General features: G+C 39.4%; 1 protein-coding gene across 2 annotated transcripts in view; it reads left to right on the plus strand.

Moving 5' to 3' along the window:
* Aim2 (absent in melanoma 2) overlaps positions 1–19,954 on the plus strand; it is a 45,418-nt gene that overhangs the window by 15,070 nt on the left and 10,394 nt on the right. Inside the window, exons 3-5 of one of the 2 annotated variants that reach the window (XM_048357725.1) lie at positions 17,574–17,836; positions 18,126–18,204; positions 18,337–18,618. In XM_048357725.1, coding sequence (XP_048213682.1) covers positions 18,357–18,618 — 262 coding nt within the window. In that variant the 5' untranslated portion in view covers positions 17,574–17,836; positions 18,126–18,204; positions 18,337–18,356. Of the gene's footprint in view, positions 1–17,573; positions 17,837–18,125; positions 18,619–19,954 lie in introns of both variants that reach the window. The other variant, XM_048357724.1, reaches the window with a different exon arrangement.

The raw sequence follows: 19,954 nt of genomic DNA on the forward strand, positions 1-19,954 counted from the left end.
TCTAACACAAACTTTAGGGAAAATAGTACTTCTTCACTGTGAACATGTAAAGTAACATTTTAGATTCTGGCTCAAGTGGCCATAGAAAGTATTTAATGAAACTTCTCCATTTAGAGATAAAAAAGAACAAACTAAAAAAAAAAAAAAGGCTAGCACTCTGCCACTGGAACGACAGCTCTACTTCTGTTTGGGTTTTGTTTTTTTTGTCTGTTTGTTTTTTGACAGTTCATTGGAGATTAGAGTCTTATGGGTTTTTTTCTGTCTGATCTAATTTCAAACTGTGATCCTCAGGCCTCACCCCCCTGAGTAGCTAAGAGTACAGCCCTGAGCCACAGGTACCTGGCTGCATTCTTTTACTCACTTTAAAAGTAACAGTGTTTGTGAGCATAAATGGAGAGCTGAGTATTATCTTAGGCTGACTTCTGCTGCCGTTGAAGAAAACCAGGAAAGAAGCAAGAATGAAGCAGAAAGTTTCTAATTATGCAAAACCCCCTAATATTCAAAGGATCACTTTTGATTCATTGTAGAAATCTACTCAACTGTGCTACTTATCACTGTCAAATTAGAAAAAAATCGATTTGCCAGAATGAAGGAAAAACCTGAAGTGGCCTTTTGTAAGACACCATGGCATGACAGACTGTTAGCATTAGAAGTTCTTTAACAAACGATTAATACAAACATCTGGTTATGAATTTAGTGCCTTCAGATATCGTTTTGCAGCTCAGCAAAAGGGTGACCCCTTCATCCAGACTTCTCACTGCCACTTAAAGGTTAACTTAGTCTCAGGTAGGAGAATCATCCTTTAGTTTAATATCACCTCAGCAGTCTGCCATCATCTCTCACCAGCCACTTGACACAGCCTGGCCCTAGTGTCATCAGCATGAGTGACAGATGTAGGGATCAAGGAAAATGTTGGAATTAGACTATAAATTTGGGGCCCAGGTCACTGGGAGAGTTGTGGTTCTATTAACAGTAAAAGGGAAGTTGGGATGAGAAGTTATTTATATCTGAAGAGTCACTGATTTAGGACATGCTGAGTTTGAGTTTTTCATTATACATCTGGATAGAATATGGCTAGACATTTTGAATGAACATTTTGAGTTTTAGGGCTGTGGGTTGTGGGAGATTCAAGCTTAGCATTATTTTACACGTGTAGTATATATCACCTATTGAAGAAATGTGCATTGAAGTCTTTTTATATTTAAATGCTTCTGGAGCTATTTTTGCAATTTTTCTATGGCGTCTGCTGCTGTGTAGAGTTTACATTTTGATGAAGAAGGCAGAGGTGACACAAAACAATGTCAAAAAGCACATGATGGTGTTGAATGATAGTGGACAGTGTTTTCTGAGTGTTTCCTGTGATTTGATTACTTTGCTTAGCATTTTAAATGCAAAAACTTAATGTTTATGGTATGCTATGGATTGGGTATGACTAGGGTTACACAAGGTGCTGGAGAAGGTATTTTACTTATGTGATATGACGCTAGATCTCTCAAACTTCTGTTCATTGCGCTGTTTCAATGAGAAGTTACAGGTATCCTGAGAGCAAGCAGTAGGAACACTGAACCCAGATGGACTCACGGTTGGAAAATCAGAAAATAATTTCAGAGAAAATGAAGAGAGATTAGAAGGGAATAGTATGTAGATGAAGGAGGAAGGTGAAATAAATGACAAGGTATTTTCAGGGCAGCTGGAGGGAAAGAGGGAAAGAGGGACATGGAGGAGCCTGGTACCTTGCCAGCAGGAGATGAGAGAAAACTCATGTGTTCACACCACTCATTCATGAGACACCCACACTTTTGAGATGGAGAGAGGAGGAGACTGGTAGTGAAGCAACAATACACGATCCAGAAGCTGGGAAAGCTTTAGGATCTACACTTGAGCTTCTATTTTTGCCTTAACCCTATTATCTTTTCATCTAATTGCTGTTTCAGTATATAGTGTCCCCAGATGCTCAGAGAACACCAGAGTCAAGATCCTGGAATGAGGAGTCATAGCTGGAGGAAAGGAATAACTATCAGTGGCAAGTCTCCTACATCTGAAATAGAAAAGAGGAGATCCAAATGCTATCCTTTTCCCCTCCGGTTTTATTGAGATATAATCGACAAATAGAACTGAATTGCATATAGGAAATAATGTGATTATTTCACTAATATGTGCTATGTGAAATGATTACTATGGGCAAGCTATTTTATGCAGCTCCTTAAGTAGGTATCCATTTTCTGTGAGTGTCTGGTGAGAACCCACACAGTTCTCTTGCAATTTTCAAGGACATACTATATCACTGATCCCCATTCTCCTTGAAATGCTTTCTGCCTTGCCTTCCAGGACCTCCCCAACTCTTTTCTCTAGTGCTCTGACCTTACTTTGTAAGTCTTCCTTGTTCACTCTCCTTCTTCTGCTCAGCTTTGTACTGCCTGAGCTCTGTGTGGTTCCATGACCTGCTTCATTCTTCCTCCGTATGCCCTTTTCTGACATTCTCAGCCCAGTCACAGTATCTGTTGCCATCTGTATTCTGTTGCTATCCATGGTATTATCCAGAGTTCTGACCTTTCATCTACATTCCAGGCTCATAGATTCAATTAAACATCTTTATTTACATACCTCATGAGTCCTTCAAACACAACACTTCCAGCACTAAACCTACATTTTTCTCACCTATTCTGACCTTCTTTTCCTCTACTGTCCCTTTCTCTTTCTTTTTTTCATTTCTTTATTGTAGTATCCCTCTCTCTTTAATGTCACTATCAGTCATTTGCTTTCCTGACTCAGAAATTAGAAAATAGTGCTCTAATCCATGTTATTCTTTTATTTTTTTTCTTTTGTGTCAGTACTGTGGCTTGGGAACTATCCCTTAGCTTGTTTGCTCAAAGGTGGTGCTCTGCAACTTGGGCCACACCACCACTGTAGCTTTTTGGTGGTTAATTAGAGATTCGATTCTCAGAGACTTTCCTGCCCAAGACTGGCTTTGAATTGGGTTCCTAAGGACTCAGTTTCTTGAGTAACTAGGATTATACATGTGAGCCTCCAGTGCCCAACTCTCATAACTCTTGAGTGAGTTTTTAATGGTCAGGTGTCATGTTTAGGGCTTTCTGGCACTTTTGAGGAAAGAGAATGAGCAATATAACAGAAAAGAAATATTATCTTCAGCAAATAATGCCAGACAGAGCATCTGAATACAGGGGAAAAAATACTGTTGACACAAATCTTTCACACTTCACAAAAATTACCTCAAAGCAGACCACATGCCTAAATGTAAAATATAAAAGTTTTCAGGAGGTAACATAAGAGAAGATCAGGTAATGCAATGATGATTTTCACTACAACTGCAAAAGCACAACCCATGAAAGAAATCATTAATAATCTGGCTTTGTTAAAATTAAAATGCACTGCTCCTTCCAAGACACTTTCTTGTTTTTTCTTTTAAAAAAAATAATTACTTATTTATTGTCAAAGTGATGTACAGAGGGGTTACAGTTTCATATGTAAGACCATGGGTACATTTTTTGTACTATTTGTTACCTCCTCCCTCATTCTCCCCTCCCCCTCCCCTTCCCCCTCTCCCCCCATGAGTTGTTCAGTTGGTTTATACCAAATGGTTTTGCAAGTATTACTTTTGGAGTCGTTTGGTTTTTTTTTATCCTTTGTCTCTCGATTTTGATATTCCCTTTCACTTCCCTAGTTCTAATACCAGTATATACAGTATCCAGGGTACTCAGATGAGATACAGTGATAGCGCAGGGACAACCACAGGAAGGGGATACAAGAGGATTATCAACAAAAGAAGCTATGGTTTCACATGGCATATTGAAAGTAATTACAACAGTGATATAACACTCGTTTCTATAACATGGAGTTCATTTCACTTAGCATCATCTTATGTGCTCATAAGGGCATAGCTATTGAGCTCTTGTGATCCTCTGCGGTGACTAGCTAATTATTCCCAATGAGGGAAACCACAGAATCCATGTTTCTTTGGGTCTGGCTCACTTCACTTTGTATAATTTTTTCCAAGTTCTTCCATTTCCTTACGAATGGGGCAATGTCATTCTTTCTGATAGAGGCATGAAATTCCATTGTGTATATGTACCACATTTTCCTGTTCCATTCGTCTACTGAGGGGCATCTGGGTTGGTTCCATATATTAGATATGACAAATTATGCTGTGATGAACATTGTTGTGCTGGTGGCTTTAGTGTGTTCTTGTTTGTAATCTTTTGGGTAGATGCCCAAAAGTGAAGCTGCTGGGTCATAGGGGAGCTCTATGTTTAGCCTTCTGAGGAATCCCCATACCGCTTTCCAGAGTGGCTGAACCAGTTTACATTCCCACCAACAATGAAGTAGGGTTCCCTTTTTCCAGGACATGTTCAAGAGAATAGTTTATACTGCCCCCAACAGTGTCGTACTGTTCCCTTTTGGCCACATCCCCACCAGCATCTGTTATTGTTAGTTTTCTTGATAATGGCTATTCTTAATGGGTTGAGGTGAAATCTCAATGTTGTTGTGATTTGCATTTCTTTTATGGCCACTGATGTTGAGCACTTCTTCATGTGCCTCTTGGCCATCCTCATTTCCTCTTCAAAGCCATCTCCCTTTACATCTTTAGCCCATTTATTAAGGGGCAGCTGATTCTTTGAGGGAACTTAACTTTTTTAGTTCTAAGTATATTTTAGATAGAAGTCCCTTGTCTGTTGTATGGGCAATAAAGGTCTTCTCCCAATCTGAGGGCTTTCTATTTATCTTTTTTTTTCAAATTTTTATTATCAAACTTATGTACAGAGAGGTTACAGTTTCATACGTTAGGCATTGGATACATTTCTTGTACTGTTTGTTACCTTGTCCCTCATACCCCCCTCCCTCCTCCCCCTTTCCCTTTCCCCCCATGAGGTGTTCAGTTCACTTACACCAAACAGTTTTGCAAGTATTGCTTTTGTAGTTGTTTGTCTTTTTTTACCCTGTGTCTCTCGATTTTGGTATTCCCTTTCAATTTCCTAGTTCTAATACCAGTATACACAGTTTCCAATATACTCAGATAAGATTACAGAAATAGTATAGGTACAACCACAGGAAGGTGATACAAGAACATCATCAATAATAGAAGCTATAGATACACATGGGACGTTGAAAGTAGTTACAACTGTGATATAACAATCGTTTCCATAACATGGAGTTCATTTCACTTAGCATCATCTAATGTGTTCATAAGGCTATAGCTATTGGGCTCTTGTGATCCTCTTCTATGACTTGCCTTTCTATTTATCTTGAGAGCTATGTTATGTCCTTTGCTGTGCTGAAGCCCTGCAGTTTCATTTGTCCAACCTTTCTTTGATTTGTTGTGTTTCTGGGCCTTTAATGAGAAAGTTCCTACCTGTGCCAAGAAGCCCACGTGTTCTTCCTATTTATTTCTGCAATGTTTTCAGGGTATCTGCTTTTACCTTGAGGTCTTTGGAATCCACTTGAAATTGATTCTGGTGCAGGGTGATATATAAGGATCTAGCTTTAGTTTGTTACAGGCGTTTAACCAATTTTTCCAGCACCATTTGTTGAAGAGGCTGTCTTTCTTCCATCCTATTTTTTTAGCTCCTTTATCAAAGATTAAGTGGCCATAGGTCTTCAGATTCACTTCTGAGTCTTCAGTTCTACTCATTTGGTCCTCAGGACTGTTCTTGTGCCAATACCAAGCTGTTTTTATTACTATAGCTTTGTAATAGAGTTTTAAGTTTGGTATTGCACTCCCACAACCACTCTGGAAAGCAGTGTGGAATTTCCTCAAAAGGCTAAACACAGAGCTCTCCTATGACCCAGGAACCCTGCTTTAGGGCATTTACCCAAAGGATTACAAGCAAGACCACACCAAAGCTACCAGCACAACAATATTTGTCATGCACAATTTACCATCGTTAAAATATTGAACCAACCAAGACGCTCGTCAGTAGATGAATGAATGGGTCATGAAAATGTGGTACATATATACAATGGAATTCTATGCTTCTGTCAGAAAGAATGATGTTGCCCCGTTTGTAAGGAAATGGAAAGACTTGGAAAAAATCATATTAGGTGAAGTGAGCCAGACTCAAAGAAATATAGACACTATGGTTTCCCTCATTGATAATAATTAGTACAGTCTAGGATAGTTCTAGCAGAAGATTAAAATAGCAATGTACGTATGAACACATAGGATGATGTTAAGCAAAATGAACTTCAAGTTATGGGAACAAGTAGTTTATCATTGTTATTTTCAACATACCATGTGAAATTATGCCTTTTTCTTTTGTCTTTCTTCCCCATGGTTTTACCCCTGATGTCACTGTAACTAATTTTGGTACCTTGGGTATTGTATATTTGTTTATCAGAACTAGGCATGGAAAGGGGAAGATCAAAATGGAGAGACACAGAGTAAAAGGTGAACCAATGCAACAGCAATATTTACAAGACAATATGCTGTAAAGCAACTATACAACTCTGGGGGGGGAGGGAGTTGGGGAGAGGGGAAAGTGGGAGAAAAATGAAGGAGGAGGTAACAAGATGGATAAGAAATGTACTCACTGCCTTACATATGAGACTATAACCCCTCTGTACATCACTTTGATGATAAATAAATTTTAAAAAAGAATGAATAGTCAAATTTCTGAAGATTTCTAGAAAATATTTGTCTGTTAAAGCAGTAGTGTGGGCTGGGGATATAGCCTAGTGGCAAGAGTGCCTGCCTCGGATACACGAGGCCCTAGGTTCGATTCCCCAGCACCACATATACAGAAAACGGCCAGAAGCGGCGCTGTGGCTCAAGTGGCAGAGTGCTAGCCTTGAGCGGGAAGAAGCCAGGGACAGTGCTCAGGCCCTGAGTCCAAGGCCCAGGACTGGCCAAAAAAAAAAAAAAAAAAAAAAAAAAAAGCAGTAGTGTATAAAATAGATAAAGAACTGGTGATATTCAACACTGGTCATGGAGGCCTCGTTGATACAATCTTGTCAGAGCTGCCATCTGCAGAATGGGGATGAGCCTTGTAGCAGGAGATGGAGGTCCGCAGGCCTTGTCTGATTCCCTGGACGTGGGTAGATATTCTTCCTCTGCTCCCATAGCATCTGTAGCATGTGTTAGTTAGAGCTGTTATTGTAATTATTCAGTTGCACATCTATTTCCATGCCTTGGCACAGTCACCCAACATCTGGAACCTTGTCTTTATTTCCTTTCCTGTCCTCACAATCTGATGCATCATATTAAGTGTTCAGAACAGCGTTGTTCATCCAGTGAATGAGAGATGAGGCACTCAAGTTGATGGCAGCATAGAATCAAGCTCCAAAGCTCTGAATGTGGGCTTAGGAATCTGAGTTTGGCAGGAACATATATGGGTTTGAATGGCCCTCTCAGATCAGTGTGACTGTTAATACCAGAAAAAGTCACCCCATCAGTCTCTTAGCTATACAGTGTATCTTTTGTTGTTTTGTTTTTATGACATTTTGGCCACTCCTTTCTTTTAATCAGTGTAGCTGTATGCTGTGGATCAACTGTAAGTTTCCACATGAACTTTTTTTTCCATAGCAATGAAAGGGTCACAAGACCATTTCTCTGCCATTCTGGGGCCTAAAAATATTATCCAGAAGTACTGAAAAGCTTTAGGATATGACAGTCTCCACAGCATTCCAAGTCACCAGGGTTATGTGGCTGTGCTTCCTTTAGTTTTCCTTTTAAGCTCCCCAAAGAGAAGGCAGGGATCCCAGGAATCAGGTGGAAGTAGCACAGAGGACCAAGGCTCAAAAAGAGACACTTAATGACTTCTCCACAGGAAAGGATGGTGGACAGATTCATGCTGTTCACCTCTCAGGACTTGAACCTGAGCAAATGACGTCAGGTCTGATAGCAAGTGTTCATTTTCTCTTTCTGTCATTTTATCCCTATCCACTGGTACTATTTCTCTTCACCTTCATCCTTTCTTGAAGCTTCCCTGCCAGCTTGTTTGTAAAGCTGACCTGTATGCTACAATCCCTCTATCAAGGTCTCACAACTGCCTTCCAGAGCAGTGATTCATGTATTCATCTAAGCCCATCATAGTACTTGCAGTCTCTCAGTAAAGAACACATATCAGCCAGGCGCTAGTGGACTCATGTTTTCCTAACAGTCACTTAATGGAGATGATCACTTTTTCCCCATAGCACATTTGAGGATATGGATACTTTAGAAGGTGGTTACTTACCAGATGTCACATAGCTAGTAAATATAAGGCTCAGGATTTGAGTCTGCGTCTGTCTGGTTATGTAACTGTCAGCCACAGGCAGAGAGTTAAAACAGTTGGCAATACCCCAGCTTTTCAGAAGTCCTGGCATGAGGAAAGTTGGCATCATTCTTTCATAGTGAGATGTCATATACGGGAAATGTTGGCTAGGCTTCCCTTGTTTTGTAAGTGGAGTCTTCGGAGAAATCATTCTAGATTTCCCCTGGCTAAGCAATGTTCTTTTCATTTTTCCATATCACCACTTTTCCTTCACTTAGATCATTCTCATCAGCATGACAACAGCCTGTAATATCTCCCATGTTAGAAAAGCAAGCAAGCAAACAAATGAAAAGAACGTCTCTCAATTCCATACCTCATCCTACTTCCCATCACATTTCTCTGGCCTTTTTAAAGCAAATGAGTTGAGTTCTCCTTGCATTGTCCCTTTTCTATCCATTGACTCACATTAAATATTTTTACCCACCATTTTCCATCACAATCAGAGTAATCAATGTTTCCAGTAAACCTACATTGTGAATTCTATGCCATTTCTGTGATGCTCATCTTACCTAGTATTATCAGGCACATGTCACTACTAACCATCATTGTCTTTAAGAGTTATCTCCTGGGCTGGGAATATGGCCTAGTGGCAAGAGTGCTTGCCTTGTATACATGAAGCCCTGGGTTCGATTCCTCAGCACCACATATATACAAAAAGGCAAGAAGTGGTGCTGTGGCTCAAGTAGCAGAGTGCTAGCTTTGAGCAAAACGAAGCCAGGGACAGTGCTCAGGCCCTGAGTCCAAGTCCCAGGACTGGAAAAAAGAAGAGTTATCTCCTAACTTCTAGAACACCATCTTTCCTTGTTTTCTACTTCCCTTTCCAGCCACTCCCTGAAAGTGTCTGTCTTGTCTAAAGCTAGTCAAGCTTCATCCCTTACCTATAGCCATTGGAGTGGCCAGAGGCCCAGTAGCTTGACCTTCTTGTTTCTTTCTGCATCTCCTCCTGTGGTGAAGCCACTCATCTTGGGTTCACTCCAAGCCACATCACACTTGGCAGTGACATAGTTGTAAGCCTATCCAACTGGACACAGGTCTCTGCCCGGAGCTTGGGCAAGTCTAGAAGCTCCATCTAGCATTATATCCTAAAGATAGCTGTGCTGCTTGAGGATGAGAGCAGGTGGTTGAGACACCTAGCGTCACACTACAGTCTTAGAGCTATAGGGAGCTATGTAGTCCTGGCAGAAGGAGGCAGGGTGTACCCCAAGCTGCTGATAATATAAGCCAAACTTGTGTCTGCCCTATCAGCATGTAGATAGCAGTATAATGCCAGAGAAAGGAGGTCAAGAGGCTTTGTCTGAGCCCTGACCTGGATAGAGATCTTTGGTTCTGCCTGCTCCCAGATCTTTAGACAGTAAGCCCAACAGTGTCTTGTGTTAGCTTTCAGCCCTGCTTTCTAGTGAATAGAATTTTTCTCCCCTCTGTTGTACCAGGAGCAATGGAGGTCTTGAGTGGCCTGGCTATTGTAGTTCCAGTTGTTTTGTCTGATCTGGGGCAGGGATTATGGGTTTTGCCACACGCTGGGTTTCATGGTGTTGGACCTGATGATGGAATTTAAAACCAAAGCCTGAAGTTAATCCCTTCCCCTCTCTCCATAGTGCTTCAGTCTGGGGGAAAGTTCAATGGGCCATCTTTTCTTTCCTGTCCTCTGTAATGTGACTTTTTATATTATGATACCATGCCTAGGCACTATGTTCTTGAAGCTGATTTACTTGGCTGCTAAGAAGGTAATCTGGTGTATGACTGTTCAAACTTGTCGAATGTGTTCATTGGAGGGTTTTACCTCCAATGGGTTATGCTTCCTTGAACCTCTGGCTCTTGGTTTGGTTTATCTAACCAATTGAATTCAGTAGAGCCTTAGGAAGTAGAGATGCCCAGGAGCCACAGGTGTTGACTCCATGGATGTTTATTTATTTATTTACTATCTGTTATGTTCCAGATACTATTCTGGGAGATAGGAATACAGAAATGAACAGCAAAATCTTTTCCCAACAGGCACTTCTATTTTACTACAGAATAACAATTAAAAAATGAAGAGCAGCACTGTGAAATTGTATATTGTTAAGTAGATAATTTTCATTTTCTTTGGCATAACTAGAAGATTCACATGGCCTTCTTGTTTCCATAATTCCTCCTTTGGCAAAGTCTCATCCTAGGTACACCTGAACCCACACCACATCGGGTAGTGACACAGGTCAAACACTGGTCTCCTCACTGGACCCACATGCCCAGTTCTTTTGATGAAGACAAATGAAAGAGTGCGCCATAATGGAGAGGAATACTGCCATGTGTCCAGGGAAGGTTAATCTTAAAAGGGGACAAGTGAGTAGAAATCTAGAGTTATCTGTAAAGAGAGACAATTGTTTTAGGCAAAGAAAAACAACTGCTAATTATTATATTTTTATTTTACTTAATGACAGGGATAGGTATTGGAGGAGTGTGTACCTACCTAATTACAGCCAATAACATTACCTTTAAGAAATCAATTACAAAATTATATGCTGCAAACCAACAGTACAACTCATGGGGAGGGGAGGGAAATTGGGAGGGGAAAAGGTAGGGGAAAATGAGGGAGGAGGTAACAAGTTGGATAAGAAATGTACACACTGCTTTATTATGAAACTATAACCACTCTGTACATCACTTTGACAATAAAGAAATAATTAAAAAATTAAAAAAAAAGAAATCAGTTAGCAAGGAATTGAGGGCCTAGATTTAGAAGACTTGAGGTCAGACTTCCTAATGACCTTATATTAGCCATGTGTCAAGCCATTAGTCAAGTAGGTGGTTTCTTTCCTTGAATACCCAAGGAGTACCCATTTATTATTGTACCCTTGAGGAATGATAATAAATGGAAATATGCCTTTTCAGATCTATCATGCTGGCTCTTTACACATGGCATAGAAATTTTCCTATTTCAGGCAAAAATGTATAGTGCCTTAAAAGTATTATTTTTCATAATCTCAACTCCTTGTGAAAGTACTTTTTAAACTGTGAAATACTATCCACTGATCAGCTATTCTGCTTGGTACATTACCATACATTTCAAATTATAGTGCTATGTTTTTTTGAGTCATGAAGCCACCAAATATATCTGAATGCATTTTCTTTGCATATAAAATTTTCCCTGGGCTGGGAATATGACCTAGTGGTAAAGTGCTCGCCTCATATACATGAAGCCCTGGGTTTGATTCCTCAGCACCACATATATAGAAAAAAAGCCAGAAGTGGTGCTGTGGCTCAAGAGGTAGAGTGCTAACCTTGAACAGAAAGAAGCCAGGGACAGTGCTCAGGCCCTGAGTCCACCTCCCAGGACTGGCAACAAAAACAAAACTAAACTAAAATGTTTTCCCTGTAACCAAACTTGTGTGTGTGTGAATAGAGGTTGGATTCAAGTCTCATGCATGCTAGCTAAGTGTTTTACCACTGGGCTTTATGCTTAAAAACTTTTTTTTATAGTAAGCAACTACTATGAAGTAAACTGGAAGTTTTATACCAATAAGATTAAAACAAAACTTCAGAGAAATAGCTATCTTAATTTTGTCATATACAAGACATGATTATGTTATACTATAAGAGGATTATAGGAAGATTAATTTCATATTGCAAGAAGGAAGGATGCCAAGTCAATTCTTTATCATATTATAGATTCTCAAACAAAGTTAGCATCCTTCTTTGTTTTCTTTCTTGCTGGTCCAGTGGGCAGATCTGTCACTCCAGGTATTTCAAGTATATTCTTTATTCTGAAAATGGTGCTGGTAATAGTTTTGATTGTCACTGAGAAAGTCTACATATTTAAGTAGAGTTTCTCCAGTCATTAGGAATCAACTTATTAGAAAAATAATGATAGTAATAGTAATAACTTGGAATTTTAATATTGACTGTACTGATGGGGGTCCTCAAGCTTTTCTAAAATTCATAATCAATTGTTTTTCCCTCATGAGTGTCCTATCTCAATTGCCTATGTCTTCCATGTCACATGCTGCTGCTGCTCAAGAAAGTCATTAATTGATAACATCAAACATCTTTTCTGATGTATATTTGTTGGGCATCCAAGTAAATTGTTCAGTTATATCTTTTGTCCAGCTTTCACAAAATCATTTGTATTTTTCTTACTGATACGCCATGCTCTGAATATTCTGAAAGAAAATCCTCAATTAGTTATAGACAATATCTTCCCAGGTTTTAACTTGTATTCTCCTCTACTTAGTGTATGTGTTTGTGTGGATGTGCATTTTCTACAAAGGCATTCGGAATATGCACACATTCAAGTTTGACAAAAATTCTCTCTGACATGTCTTTTTGTGTACTATTTGAAAAGCTTTCAAAAACTCTGCCAGGGCATGATGACAGAGTGGAAACTTTCTCCATTTGACCCAGTGAAAGAGAAGAGCCAAAGTAACAAAGGGGAGACTGTATTCTGAAGAGAGGAAGGAGTGGGGTAGAATCATCTTAAACTACAAAGACTGAAGAGCTGAAAAGTGTGAAGAAGCCGAAAGGTGACAAAAAGTAAATTTTCAAAGAATGCATAGCTTCAGCCTTAGCTCCTGGTAAGGAAGGGGAGGGAGGGAATGGAGAGCTGAAACTTCCATGATCAGGAATCGACTAGCAAATGTCTACAATACAAGCCATAAACCCGTTGTGAGTGTTTAATACAACAATGAATTCTCCTGCTAAGACAGAAGAAGGTATTTTTTGCTCCTCATATCTCAGAAGGTCTACAACAAGGAGCTATCTTAAGAGGGAGCCTTTTGTTTAAGACTGAACTCCTTTAAGGCCTAAAACACAAAGAACAGTAATAAGTAGGCCTTCCTGGGAAGTCATCCTGCAGGGCCTGTATGGCGATGGCCATACAAGGTGACCTTGGAGACGGGGAGGGTCTGGTGAAGGTCTGCAGAGAAGTTTAAGGAGCAGGGAGCCCAGTGCAGGAACACAAGAGATATCAAGAAGGAGGAGGAGGAGGAGGAGGAAGTAGAGGAGGAGGAAGAGGAGGAGGAGAAGGAAGAGGAGGAGGAGGAGGAGAAGGAGGAGGAGGAGAAGGAGAGGAAGAGGAAGAGGAAGAGGAAGTGGAAGTGGAAGAAGGAGGAGGAGGAGGAAGAGGAGGAGGAGGAGGAGGAGGAGGAGGAGAAGAGTGACTCCTCTAAAAGAACGTTTTAAGAAGGCAGTCAAATGGTGGTATAGTGGACAAAATCCCAAGCAAAGAAGTCAAAAGATTGATTACAGAAATGATCAATGAAATTATAGAGGACACATAAAAACACATGAATGAATTAAGAGAATAAAAAAAAACAGCTGAACAAAATAAGGAAGACAATGCAAGATAAGAAAGAATACTTCAAGGACAGTATAAAAATCCTAGAAAAAAATCTAATAGAAATTTTGGAAATGAAAACCTCAGTAAGTCAAATAAAAATGGACTTAACAGACATCTATCTACAGAATGTTCAACTTAACAGCTAAAGAATGCGCACTCTTTTCAGAAGCCCTTTCAACTTTTCCCAAAGTAAATCATATTTTAGGACATAAAATAAGTCTTAACAAATGAAAGAAAATCAAAATAACTTCCTGTGTTTTATCAGATAATACTGAAACAAAAGTATATGTTAACAGGAAAATAAGCTGCAGAAAGCATTCAAAATATCTGAAGACTAAATTAGAATGAAACAAAAATGAAAACAAAACTTGCTATCACTTTTGGGATACAACAAGGCAGTTCTAAAAGAAACGTTTGTAGCTATGAGCACTTATATTAATTAATATTAAAAATATTAATTAATAATTGAATAGTATACTAATATTCAATCCCTCTTCATGAAAAAAAAAGTTCTGAAGAAATGGAAGAAGCACACTTCAACATAATAATTACTACATTATCCAGGTACTGGTAGCTCATGCCTGTAATCCTAGCTACTTTGGAGGCTGAGCTCTCAAAAATCATGGTTCAAAGCTAGCATAGGCAGGAAGGTCTGTGAGACTCTTATCTCCAATAAATTTCCAAAAAGTCAGATTGGATCTGTGGCTCAAGTAGCAGAGTACTAATCTCCAGGACCACTTTCAGGCCCTGAGTTCAAGATCCAGGACTAGCACACACACAAAAACAATGGCTATGTATGACAAACTTATAGCTAAAATCATTTTAAATAAGGTAAACCTCTAAACATTTGCCCCGGGTTCAATAATAAGAGAAAATTGTCCACTCTCCCTTCTCTTATTTAATGTAGTGCTCAAATTTTCAGCCAGAGTAATAAGGCAAGGGGGAAAATTAAAAGAAAAACCAACAGAAATGGAAGATGTTCAATTATTGATTTTTGCAGATCATATAATTCTAAATGTAAAAGACCTTAGATTCGCCATCAAAACAGTCTTAGAGCTGATAAATACTTCCAGTAAAGGAGCAGAATTTCTGTTGTTGATACAAAAGTCAACACCTTTTGTATGTATAAATAGCAAATGGGCCAAAAAAGAAATTGTAGAAAAATGTCATTCATAATCTAAAAAAAAACAAAACTCACCTCAGAACAAACTTTACCAAGAGGTAAAAGACCTCTACAAAGAAAACTATAAAGCACTGAAAAAAATACACTGAGTAAGACATTAGAATATGGGAGGACCTCCCATGTCCATAGACCAACAGAAATAATATTGTGAGAATGGCTATACTATAGATTCCCTAATCTAGTTACAATGCCATTTTTTCACAGAAATAACATGCCAAGATTTATATGGAGGCATGAAAATCCCCAGAAGCAGAAGCAATCCTAAGTTAAAAAGAGCAATACTTCCAGGTATCACAATGCCTGACTTCGGTTTGTAGTACAGAGCCATAGTAATAAAAACAGCATAGCACTGACACAAACTCTGACACATAGGCCAATGGAATATGGACTCTAGTAATAAGCCCACACAGCTATCACCATCAAACTCTCATCAGAGGTGGCCAAAGCACATGTAGGAGAATAGACAGCCTCTTCAACAAATACTATTGGGGAAAACCGAATACCCACATGTAGAAAACTGAAAGTAGATCCTTGTCTCTTGCCCTCTACAAAAATCTATGCAAAATGGATCAAAGACTTTTATGCAAGACCTGAACCCTTAAAACTACTACAGGAAAACTTAGGGGAGAGAAAACATGCAGGTACAAACACAGGCAATGACTCCAATGCATAGAACTCCAAAAGCTTAGGAAAAGAGCAAACATTGACAAATGGCATTGCTTCAAAGGAAGCAATTACTTTCTGCGTATCAAGGGAAACAATTACCAGAATGAGGAGATGGCCTATTTATCTGACAGTGAATTAATATCCAGTAGTTATAGAGCTCAAAAATTAAACAAAATAAAAATTGTCAAATTAATAAATGGGAAATGAGTTGAACAGACAGTTCTCAAAAAATGTATGAATGAATGGCAAATAATCTCATGTGGAATTAATCAGCATTCTTAAGCAAATCGAAATTGCACTGATATTTCATCTTGCCCCAATGAGAATGACAAACATCAAGAAAACAAATGTACTGTTTATGGGAAGGTAAATTAGTGCAGCCTCTATGGAAAGTAGTATTAGAAGTTCCTTAAAAAATTAAAATTAGAACTACCATATAACCCTGCTATACCATTCACACTCACATATGTGATGGAATAAAATTCAGCATACAATACAGATAACCTGTGAACCCATGTTTCTTGTAGCTCTCTTCACAAGAGGCAAGTTATGGAATCACCTAAACTGCCTATCAACAGATGGATGGATATAGTATATTATATACAGTATATTATATACAGACTAGGAAGTATTATTCAGCCACAGAGAAGAATAAAACATTTGCAGGAACACTGATAAAACTGAAAAGCATTATGTGAATCAAAATAAATGACTCCGAAAGATAAATATCACATATTTTTAAGTGCATCTGGAAGCTAGATCTTAAAGAATAAATGGACATGTATGTAAATTCAGGACCACTTCAGGTGAACCCACAAAAGGTAGGAGGCAGGAAAGGGAGAAGGAGGGGAAAACATGACTGAAGTATGCGGTATGTATATATGGAAAGGTTATAAACTAATTTTTTACAACTACAAGAAAGAATGTGTAAGGAAATGTGGGATAAGAATAATAAAGGGGTAAATATGTATCCTACACTTGTATGGAAACATGACAACAAAGTATCACGCACACACAATTAATATATGCTAATAAAAAGAAGAAAATAAGTTTTCCTTTAACTCCATATGAGAAGGTCTCCATTTTTTCTTCAGCAGCTTTACTCAGTTGTGTGTGTGTGTGTGTGTGTGTGTGTGTGTGGTCTTGGGGCTTGGACTTAACGTCTGAGTGCAGTTCTAGAGTGTTTTAGCTCAAAGCTGTTGCTCTACTGCTTGAGCCACAGCTCTACTTTTGGGCTTTTGGTTAATTGGAGATAAGAGTCTCATGGACTATCCTATCTTGGTTGGCTTCAAACTACGATCCTCAGATCTCAGCCTCCATAGTAGCTAGAATTACAGGCACGAGGCACTCGTGCCCAGACTTATTTATTTAAATATTTAATCCCCATAAATATGAGATAAATTTGAGATAAAGATACAATAGTTTCCATCTGTTTTTCTGAACACGTTCATAGGCGCCGATGTTTTCTTTGTGATTTACGGTTTCACTTAGACTATACACCATGTTTTTTGTCCTGTTTTGTTTTGTTTTGCTGGCCTTGGCTTTGTTCCAGAGCCTCTCTGTACTCAAGACTAGCACTCTACCACTTGAGCCACGGCACCACTTCTGGCTTTCTCTGAGTAGTTTATTGGAGATAAGTTTCTTGGGGACTTTCCTGACCAGGCTGTCTTTGAACCATAATCCTCAGATCTCAGCCTCCTGAGTAGTTAGGATGATAGAAGTGAGCCACCAGTACCCCACCACTGTCAGTGTGGGACTTTAACTCAGGGCTTGGGTACTGTCCCTGAGCTCTTTTTTGCTTGACAAGTGCTCTACCATTTGAGCCACAATACCACTTCCAGTTTTTGAGTGGTTAATGGAGGTAAGTGTCTCATGAGGACTTTCCTGCCCTGGCTGGCTTCAAAATGTAATCCTCAGACCTCAGCCCCCTGAGTAGCTAAGATTACAGGTATGAGCCACCAGTGGTTTACACGCTATTTTAAATATATGCTATTTCTACATTTTATTAGTTGACTTTATCCTGTTCTATTACCACAATTCTGTAATTATTCTAAACTTATGACAAGTATTGACATCTAGCAAGAATGTTATTTCCTAATAAACATTTTGACTTATTTTGCATTTTTTGTCTTTTCCTTTCAAGAAGGTTTTAGGATCATCCTAAGAAGTTCTGTGGAAAGCCCTTGGAAGTCTTGCGGGATTAATTCGACAAAGTGGCTCCTTTATTTTATTGAATCTTCCCATTCATGAGAACACGTATATCCCAGTGAATGAGAACATAAACCCATGGAGCAGAAGAAAAAACTCCAGACATGGACCCACTAATATCCTGACCGTGGATTTATCAGACTAGCACAAAGGCAAGTATGTGGAGGAAGGCTTGTCTTGGCAGCACACGATTATAAGAAGGTCAGATCCATTGTGAAAACTGCCAAGTCAGAATTGTACTCACACCATATACTAAACAACCCTAAGTAGGGGGAGGTAGAAATGCTAAGAAGCCCAAACTATGAAATTTCTAGACAACCGTGTGGGAAAAAATTAAATATGACACTATGAATGTGATCCATAGAAAACTGTGTTAATGAGCTGAATTGTCTTCTATTATATACATAGGTAAAGTTTTCCAACTTGTGTGCCTGCAAGACAGGCACTGGGCAGCATGTCGCATGCCTCAATCCATGTATTAGCCTTGTAGTGATAGGAGAGTTGACCTGATCTCTCAGCGCCCAAGCACTGTCTCCAACCTCCAAGGAGATCCCTGCTGAGCCCAGGAAGTATGTACTTAGCTTTCACAAAAATCTCCTTTATGTACCACAAATATTTGCATCTAACCATTCATCACATTGGGTTTGCTTTGGAAACTGCTTCCTGGTGGTGCAATGTTTTGTGGCTTGGATTTCTTCCAGGTTGGCCCTCAAGCCTTGAGATGAAGAGAGAATACAAGGAAATCCTGCTACTCAAAGGCATGGATAACCTCACTGACGAGGAACTGGATAGGTTTAAGTTCTTCCTTCCAGATGAGTTTAACATCCCTAATGGCAGACTTGAGGCTGCAAACAGGTCGCAGTTAGTGAAACTGATGATCCAGAGTGATGGCGAGGTGTCTGCCCTGATGAAGACCATCAGTATTGTCAAGAAGTTGCAATACATGGACTTGGCAAAATGTCTCCAGGAGGAGAAAGAGAAAGGTACATGGGAGAATCCCACTGCCCTTGACATCCTAAGATCCTCAGTGCATGGGGTGGGAATTTGTTTGCTAAGGGAGTCACCTGTTCCTTTGCCTGCCTTAATGGAAAACAGCCAGGAAAGTGTTTGATAGATACCCACATTAGTTCCTACCACCTGTCACCAACCTAGGGCCTTCGCTGTCCACCTCATCACCTCTTCCCCCCGTCTCTGACTCCAGTCCACTCAGAGTGAATGTGGACACAAGATGGCAGGGTTAATGCTCAAGGCACTATTCACACAGTATGGAAGGCTCTCACACTTGACCAAAGACTTAAAAGGTCACAAATAAATTATAACAGTGAGCCGGGCATGGTGGCTCTCACCTATATTTCCAGCAATTCAGGAGGCAGAGATCAGGAGTATCATTGCTTGAGACCAGAATGAGCAAAAAAAAAATTACTAAGTCTCCATCTTAATGAAAAAGCTATTGAAACTGCACTGTGTGCATGTATGGAAATACCACAATGAATCATCCATTATTATACGTGTATATTAACACAAGCATAAACTCTGCACATAAGGACTCTATATAGAATGTGAAAAAAAAACAAGCAAAGAAAAAAAGAACATCTAGGCCTGGTGCTACACACGCCTCTCATGGGTAAGCCAGGTATGTGGGCAGCATAAGGATAGGTATAAGGTATGAGAGAGAGAGAGAGAGAGAGAGAGAGAGAGAGAGAGAGAGAGAGAGAGAGAGAGAGAGAGAGAGAGAGATCATGACACTGAAAAGTCAAAACCTGGAGTGGAAAAAGTCAAAACCTGCCCTCCCCACAGACTGCCCACTTTGCTCCTGTGCAGGTCTGCCTCAGTCCCAGACAGCCTGCCTTGCTTCATGGAAAGACCCCTGCCTTCTAGTTCATGGATTCTCTCCATGTCTCTTTATCTCCCACATAGATGACTGTATAGATTTCCTAGGACATGAAGCCCACATTTTACATTATTTCATCAACCACAGATCAATCTTCCCACATCATCTACATTCTCCATAAGCTTCTGTTTTTGTTTTTTTTTTTTAATCCCTAAGAACAATCTATATATCCTGGCTTTGTATCACTGTCACTAAAAAGAGCCAATTAAAAAGTCTTTCCCATGGAAATCCTGAAGTGAGAAACTCCAACTTAAATAGTTTTAAGAGTTTTAAATAAAACAGAAGCAGTAAAGACAGAAAGGGTGGCATTGATCAATATGCATTATACTCATAAATTGGCATGAATTAAAACCCCTTTGTACAACTACTTAAAGATGATTTCAAAAGTAAAACAAAAACAACTTTCACAGAGTATTTGTATGTTTATA

This window comes from Perognathus longimembris, chromosome 11 (assembly GCF_023159225.1).
Source record: "Perognathus longimembris pacificus isolate PPM17 chromosome 11, ASM2315922v1, whole genome shotgun sequence".
Classification (NCBI taxonomy): Eukaryota; Metazoa; Chordata; class Mammalia; order Rodentia; family Heteromyidae; genus Perognathus; species Perognathus longimembris.